Here is an 8,249-nt window from a genome sequence, read left to right as displayed (position 1 = left end):
GATGAGTGTGCAGCTAACAAATCTCAGTCAGTTTGTGTTATCATATTGATCTCTTTGACATTAGCCTGATGAAAGAACAAAATAATCCTTTCAGTTTCAGATTGTGGTTTGTATGATTTTTTTCTCTATAGATTAATTTGAGATGTGCATTGAAAACTAGGATGTTCTGTACCAATTGCTAAACTGAATTGGAGAACTGTTGTTTTTCTGCACAGAAATGCAAATATCCTGGTGCTCTTTTGGGACAAGTGTTGTTTCTATGAAGAGAAATGCAAATATACTTCAAATACACTATATAGGTGTACTCATTTGCTACCTTGTGCCGTTTTGGGACAGTCACTGCAGAAGCCTTTCTGCATGAGGCATTCAGTTCACTATGTTTTTTTTTTATTTTTACTTCCTACCTTCAAATGCAGATGGATTTGCTGAGAAAGGTTGGTGCAGCTAGAGAAGTTAATTGTTTTTTATTGTTTGGACATTAAAATGTCATGATTATAGGGTGGAACCAAGCATTAGCTAGCTTGATCAAATTATATGGTAGAATATGCCAGACATGCATGTTTAATGTAGAATAAGCTATATATTTTCCTGGTGAATGGCAGAAACTGAAAACATGTCTATTGTCTGCTTCTTTCAGATGTTTATGTCTATATTATTTCTTTCAAACCAAGAACTGTACTAATTCATATCCCATTCCATGTCAACTTCAGCAAGTACTGATACTAGGATTTGTGTGGAATATAATTGGCTAATAAAATGTGATGAGTCAGATTTATCCATTCACCTTTAACTTATGTTTGGGTCTTTGTAATCAGCAGGGTCACTTACTGATAGTAAGAGCAGGAGGAGCACAAGGTAGCAACTGATCAGCTCCTCAAAGGCCAAGGTGTCACATGTACATTTGTATCTAAATCATTTTATGATTAATGCCATTTTTGTGCCATTTCGTTGGTAATCGCCACTAAAAAGATTGGATCTAATAAAGGGCTGGTTTATTATATGTGAAGCTCTAACCGAAATGCGGAGTACTTTGTCGGTTAATCTGCTGGTGTACGGCTTCTGAGGAGGTGAAGATGCTGCATTAGAGATGCTTGCTGACAAGGTGCACACAAAAGTCTTTTTTTGCAAGTACTGATACTAGGATCTGTGTGGAATGCATGAACTTAGTAGTCACATAGATTTGATTGTCATTTAAAAACATCCATTTGTAGCCTGTAAAATAGATTTGTGCTTTGAACGGCCATTTGCTTCTTTTGTATTGCACATCAACATCATACAGAGAAGGCTGAGAGGTGATTGTATGGACTCTTTTGTTTAATCTCGATGTATGAGCTCATATGGTTGAATTCTGCTGCTATAATTATATATTATATATGTTGTAGAAATGATGCAATATTATTATATGAAAATATTTTTTTTGATGGGAAAAAGGTCTTCACCGCCGGTTCGTGTCTTCAACCGGCGGTGTTGATGTCTCCATCACCAACGGTTCCAGATACGAACCGGCGGTGATGGGTGCACATCACCAACGGTTGTAGAACCGGCGGTGATGGCCTCGCTATCACCAACGACTTAAATCCAACGGTACCCAAAACCGTTGGTGATGTACTTTTAGAACCAGCGGTGATAGGGGTGGCTGTAGTAGTGTTGGTTAGCAGGGCGGATCCCGGATCCTAAACTAGTGGGTGCTTATTTTTTTCCCTCCTTCCTCCTCCTCATCCTTTTTCTTCTTTTCATCTTTATCTTTTGCTGAAAATTGTTGGAGGGGAGAGAGCCTTTGGGGTGTTCCATGGACTGCTGCATGCATTTGGGGGGGGGGGGGGAGGGGGAGGTTGGGGGGGCTCCTTTGCTTCAAGTACTTTTGTTTCATGTGTTTGCTTTCTGCACATTTTTCAGGATTTTTGTATATATACTTAAATGTGCACTAATTTTAGTGCCAGAACCACATATATTCTAGGACAGAGGAAATACAACAGATTTTGCCCATGGATCCATGTATTGACATATATACTAACTGGTTACATCTATTTTTTATATCCAAGTAGTTACACCTATTTGTTATTGTAAGACATTGTTGACGAGTAAGTGTACATGGTTAGTCATTGTAGTACGACTAGTGAAAATTAGTGTGGTGTTAATGTGTGATTAACCGCGGCGAGACTGCTGCAGAGATAAGTGTTAGTGCCTATTGCTTTTATTTTTCCACAAATATAAGGTTATGAAAATCTTTAATACAGATTATTATAAGGTTAAGGAATATTTTTATTATTGATTAGTACTGAACCCTAATAGCTTATATTTGTGGATAAAATTTCAATTCCAGTCTTATTATAAATTGTGAACCCAAGAAGTACAATTTTAGAGATACAGATAATTAATTAATTAATTGTCCTCGGTCCATTAATATAAAAGATTTACTCGAGTCGATTGAAATCTTGTTCTGTATCAATCGACGTTGGCAATGTGTATTAGTAGTAGCTATAGGGCCCGCATCAAGTCTTTTTGTTATGCCTATTTTGCACTATCGGATCCCCAGCCTTGGTTGTTGGATCCATTTTGTTTTCTTGTGAATGGTGGCTCAGTAAATTGATCGATGACAGATGTGGGGGCCACCACTTCTGCCTTTTTCACTTCTCCCCCACCCACTCAAATTTTGCTGCTAGGTATTCTATTCAAATATGCAGACATTCACCTAGTTTGTGAAAATTTTAGGTTCCAGTTAGTTTTTTCCTTTTTCTCCAACCAGAGATTTTTTTACTCTATATTTTTTAGTTTGTGAAAAATTCATGTTCCAGTTTAGTTTTTTTTTCAGGTTCCAGTTAGTTCTACATATGAATTATTTTTTGTTCTTTGATCCCATTGCAACTTGTTAAAAAATAATTATCACAAGTTACGGACATAGTTACTATCATGGTCAACTAATTTTATGATAGAAGTTGTGTAATTTTCTAGAATAAGATTAGTGTAATTTTTATCCACTTACACACAATATATTTTATATTCTGCTACTTGCTCACCAATCCCCCTTTCATAACTGTATTTCGTCATAACTGTATAGCTTCCATGCTTTGATTTTTTTTTCTCTCCCTCTATCATATTACTAGCATTGTAACGTGTACTGAGCTGTTTTTTTTGTGTGTTTCAGGAGCTAATATGACATTGTTATGTGCAACACAATCTCATCATATGTTGAGTAGCATGTCCAATCTCATCACATGTGTGTGTGTGTGTGTGTGTTCATGCTTGTTTGTCATGTCTTTGGACTTTTAGTTGAGATAGTTAGGCTCGATTTTTGTTTATTTATAGTCAAGAAGATGGGCTAGGAGAAATTTACTTGTAACTTTGTGGCTATCCCAAAAGATTTACCTATAACTTTTTTATATATTGTCATTTTTTGCTTTTTGTTTGTTTTTAGTTGGCAAAAAAGACACAAGATTGTCCACAAATTTTATGTGTAACTTTTTTATATTTTTTACTGCAGGTTAACATGTAACATTATTTTGTTGTTATTTTTTCAATTTTTTAGTTGGCAAAAAAAAGACACAAGATGGTCCACAAATTTTATGTGTAACTTTTTTTTTACTGCAGGTGTACATGTAACATTATTTTGTTGTTATTTTTTCAAATTAGTTGGAACTGGAAAGGGGCCAACATTGGTATTTTACTAGGCTGCTGAGTGAGCAATGCGAGGCCAGTAGCAACAATTTTCCTAACAAACATACCCACCCCACTTCGCCAGTTATGAGCTGTGAGCTTCCGACTGTTAATGGGTGTGCAATATTAAATTGCAGGGCCTATTAATTTTCAGAATACTGAAAATACAGGAGAGCAAAAAAGTTATAAGATGGATGATCCAACATCTCTAGATGGTGATTGATAGATAAGCTATATTTCAATCGATTGACATGGAGACACTTCATAACCTCGTCGCTCCAATCCAATGAAGCAATTTCTTTTCCAAACAGTACGGGGCTAGCATCGGCTAAACGATACGAATGGACCACCCCCACCTACCGTACGATGTTCTTCCACGGCGGCCGTCGCGTGGTTTTCTTCCACGGGACTAGCAGACTAGCACGGCGACGCGACGGGTCGGCGGCGACGCCTCCTCCGCCGCGCGTGCATACGCGTGGACGAGGACACGGCCAGCTACCCCCCACCTACCCCGGCCCGGCCTGCTGCCTTCACCGGTTAAACGCCCATCTCGCCACGCCGCTTCACAACGTCCTCGTCGTCCCCTTCCTCGCTCGATGGGTTCCTCCTATAAAAACCACCCGCCCCCCCATGAAACCACAACACACACCATCATCCAGCTTCCGACTCGATCGATCGAGAGCTAGCTCAAGAAGCTTGCTCCCTCTCATCTGCGACCTCACAAGCAATCCAGTTAGTTAGGCGCGATTGACATGGGCAGCATTGACGCCAACCCCGCCGCCTTGGAGGCGTTCGGCGGCGGCGTCGATGGCTTCCAGCCGCTCAACGCCGACGACGTCCGCTCCTACCTCCACAAGTCCGTCGACTTCATCTACGACTACTACAAGTCCGTCGAGTCCCTGCCAGTGCTACCTGCCGTCGAGCCGGGGTACCTCCGCCGCCTGCTGCAGGCCGCGCCGCCCACCTCCTCCGCGCCCTTCGACGTCGCCCTGAAGGAGGTCCGCGAGGCCGTGGTCCCGGGGATGACGCACTGGGCCAGCCCCAACTTCTTCGCCTTCTTCCCCTCCACCAACAGCGCCGCCGCCATCGCCGGGGAGCTCATCGCCTCCGCCATGAACACCGTCGGATTCACGTGGCAGGCCAACCCCGCCGCCACCGAGATGGAGGTGCTCGCGCTCGACTGGCTCGCGCAGCTCCTGCGCCTGCCGGCCAGCTTCATGAGCCGCGGCACCGGCGGCGGCGTCATCCTCGGCACCACCAGCGAGGCCATGCTCGTCACGCTCGTCTCGGCGCGCGACGCCGCCCTGCGCCGGATCGGCTCCGACGGCGTCGCTGGCATCACGAGGCTCACCGTGTACGCCGCCGACCAGACGCACTCCACCTTCTTCAAGGCGTGCCGCCTCGCCGGCTTCGACCCGGCCAACATCAAATCCATCCCGACAGGGGCAGACACCGACTACGCCCTCGATCCGGCGAAGCTGCTCGAGATCATGCAGGCCGACGTCGCCGCTGGCCTCGTGCCGACCTACATCTGCGCCACGGTCGGCACCACCTCTTCCAACGCCGTCGACCCTGTGGGCGCCATCGCCGATGTCGCCGCCGTGTTCAACGCGTGGGTGCATGTGGACGCCGCTTACGCCGGCAGCGCGTGCATCTGCCCGGAGTTCCGGCACCACCTCGCCGGCGTCGAGCGCGTGGACTCCATCAGCATGAGCCCGCACAAGTGGCTCATGACATGCCTCGACTGCACCTGCCTGTGGGTGCGCGACACGCACCGGCTCACCGGCTCGCTGGAGACCAACCCGGAGTACCTCAAGAACGACGCCAGCGACTCCGGCGCCGTCACCGACCTCAAGGACATGCAAGTCGGCGTCGGCCGCCGCTTCCGCGGGCTCAAGCTCTGGATGGTCATGCGCACCTACGGCGCCGCCAAGCTCCAGGAGCACATCCGGAGCGACGTCGCCATGGCCAGGATGTTCGAGGACGCCGTGCGCGCCGACGACCGGTTCGAGGTCGTGGTGCCGAGGAACTTCGCGCTGGTCTGCTTCAGAATCAAGCCCCAGGGCGCCATGACGGAGGAGGACGCCGAAGCGGCCAACCGCGAGCTCATGGAGCGCCTGAACAGGACCGGGAAGGCGTACCTGGCGCACACGGCGATCGGCGGCAAGTTTGTGCTGCGGTTCGCGGTGGGGTCGTCGCTGCAGGAGGAGAGGCACGTGCGAAGCGCGTGGGAGCTCATCAAGAAGACGACCACCGAGATCATCAAGGGAGAGATGTAGAGAGTATACTAATATTCATTATTTGTTCTTATATATGTGTTGGATTAATTTTTGTTGATGTTATTATTATGTCGAAAGGTGGCATATATCGAATAAAGCCTTTCGTGACCCATGTATGCAAGGAGATGTACGGTTTTTTTTTTTTGAATATATACCGAGTTGGTTTTTCATTCTCTTCATATCTGATAATGCCTGACTTGATGACCAGTTTTCTGAAGAAAACACAGGGTTGTTGAAATGTTCATGTTGGCCTTAATTTTGTAAGTTAACCTAGCTCTCGAATCGAATTTTATATCTTCACCATTCAATTCATTAGGCTTGGTTACCTAAAATGACAAATAAATTTTCCCGGACACATGGCTTGCAAAGATTATAGTGTGTGAACCAGATCCTGTTAGGAACAGTCTACCCGATTCAAAGCTGAAAAATGGGGTGGCGTGATGGCCAAGCAGTTCCTAGTTGGTCTACAGCGAGCCGTCGCCCATTCTTCCCCATTTTTCTATTTTTAACTAAAATAAGTATAAATTATTTATAAAAAATTTATTAAATAACTTTTAACAAAAATCTTAATTTAATTTTAAGAAAAAAATTTACATAACTTTCTTTCATTGATGCAAGTGTTATACAAACATGGCCATTTTGAGTCTGTAATATCAAATACCCGGAGCACCATATTTGAAGTCTGCATAGAAATAGTTATCCATACATGGATATGCTCTAACCCATTGATACAATGTGTGACATATATTTCTTAAAAAGCATATAGGAGTAATCAAGTATAACCAGTGCTTTAGTGAAAAAGTCTCATTTTGAATCTAAATACTAACCACTCCAATGCAATTTTATTCAGAAACAAGAAACTTCAGACTAAGCTTTCGTGCATTCAATTGGTTTTAACAGTTTCACTAATCTTCCAAGAATAACCCTTCGTGCCTGCATTTTGTTCGCATTCAGGTTTAAAGTTCTGATCTTTTTTATACCTTTGGTGAATATGCTCTTTCTATCGTTACCAATATGTATGTAGAGGACTTCTCTATGCGAGGTAATGCCCTATTTCTTAAAGAAACCCATAGTATTTTTACTCCTTGATGGCATGCTTTGTGAACTAGCCCACTCACTCTTCAAGTAATTCGATCTTTCTAGCTCCTTCCTGCATTGCTATGCAGAGTACTACTACCTTTCTTGTTCATGAGTAAATTAATTGATTACTAATGTCTATTTTCGTATCGTGTGTGTATCAGTGACCTTTTGAGAGGATTAATTCCACTAGATGATTGGCATCACAAATCACTGGTTTAGGAGAATCATACTGTAATTTGGATGCCGGGACAATAAGGTGCAGTGAGTACACGAATGTGAATTAGCCTACTTTAGACGTCACCTTGGTATGCCACCTTCTGTGCTTGTAGGTTCTGACCATTCAGTTTATCTATCTTGTGCCGATTGATTGGATACGTTGGATATAATACGTGCTCATCTCATATCAGCTCATTGCCCCATGAAACTTTGGTGAATTCTGTAATTACTGTTATGTGCTTGTAGTCATTTCATTTTGCCATGAGTACAAATGGATGCTTTATGTCCCTTTGGTACATGCTTGCTTTATGATATAACTGATGCAGCTAACTTTTCTTTTTGCAGTTATGCCATGGCCATTAGTGAAGCAGAGGCTTTTTTAGAAATAATGTAGCATGAACTATTTGTATACATTCAAAAAATTATACTGATCAATTTCAGTCTTTTAGGAAAATAGAAAGCTCTTAGGATATTTTTGCCTGGATGTCTCCACATTAATGTTCATGATGCATATCTAACCATGTGGTTGTACACTTGAAGCTTATATGATTTTGTGAAGTGTAAGTGAATCTGGATGCCTATCTGGGCACGTTTAGTTACCAAAATTTTTTGGCCCCATTTCCAATGCGAATTACGAGTATGAAACAGACTAATTATAAAATTAATTACACGGATGGATGGGAAATCGCGAGACGAATCTATTAAGCCTAATTAATTCATCATTAGAGGTTGTTTACTGTAGCATGATATTGTCTAATTATTGCATAATTAGCTTCATTAGATTCGTCTCGTGATTTCACCTGGGGTTATGGAATGGATTTTGTTAGTTATACACATTTATTTAATACTTCTAAGTAGTGGTCAATCGTTCGAAGTTACTTAGCACAGGAAAAAATTTGGGAACTAAACAGGGCCAGATGAGTGGAAAAATTGTTCAGTCGGAAAAATTGTTCAGCTAGGTCGTATTATTCCACACCAAGGCAAGAATCACTCATGTGATAAAGATGCAGTCATGCAGAT

The 8,249-nt window shown here is 43.1% G+C and overlaps 1 protein-coding gene and 1 long non-coding RNA gene across 2 annotated transcripts; both read left to right on the top strand.

Moving 5' to 3' along the window:
* On the top strand, positions 1-1,363 carry LOC120711362. The gene is made up of 2 exons (XR_005690246.1): positions 1-434; positions 819-1,363. It is a non-coding gene; the product is annotated as an uncharacterized LOC120711362 (long non-coding RNA).
* A 2,937-nt stretch (positions 1,364-4,300) lies between these two features.
* LOC120711361 (tryptophan decarboxylase 1-like) lies at positions 4,301-6,095 on the top strand. The gene has a single exon (XM_039996853.1). The coding sequence runs from the start codon at positions 4,407-4,409 to the stop codon at positions 5,931-5,933; it is 1,527 nt and encodes a 508-aa protein (XP_039852787.1). The 5' UTR covers positions 4,301-4,406; the 3' UTR covers positions 5,934-6,095.
* Positions 6,096-8,249: the final 2,154 nt, after the last annotated feature.

This window comes from Panicum virgatum, chromosome 6K (assembly GCF_016808335.1).
Source record: "Panicum virgatum strain AP13 chromosome 6K, P.virgatum_v5, whole genome shotgun sequence".
In the NCBI taxonomy this organism is placed as follows: Eukaryota; Viridiplantae; Streptophyta; class Magnoliopsida; order Poales; family Poaceae; genus Panicum; species Panicum virgatum.
Note: the sequence above shows the minus strand (reverse complement) of the source record. Positions and strands in the feature narration are given on the sequence as shown.

Bases quoted from the DNA above. Each gene is read 5' to 3' on its own strand.
- LOC120711361 (XM_039996853.1), top strand. From the start codon at position 4,407: ATGGGCAGCATTGACGCCAACCCCGCCGCCTTGGAGGCGTTCGGCGGC.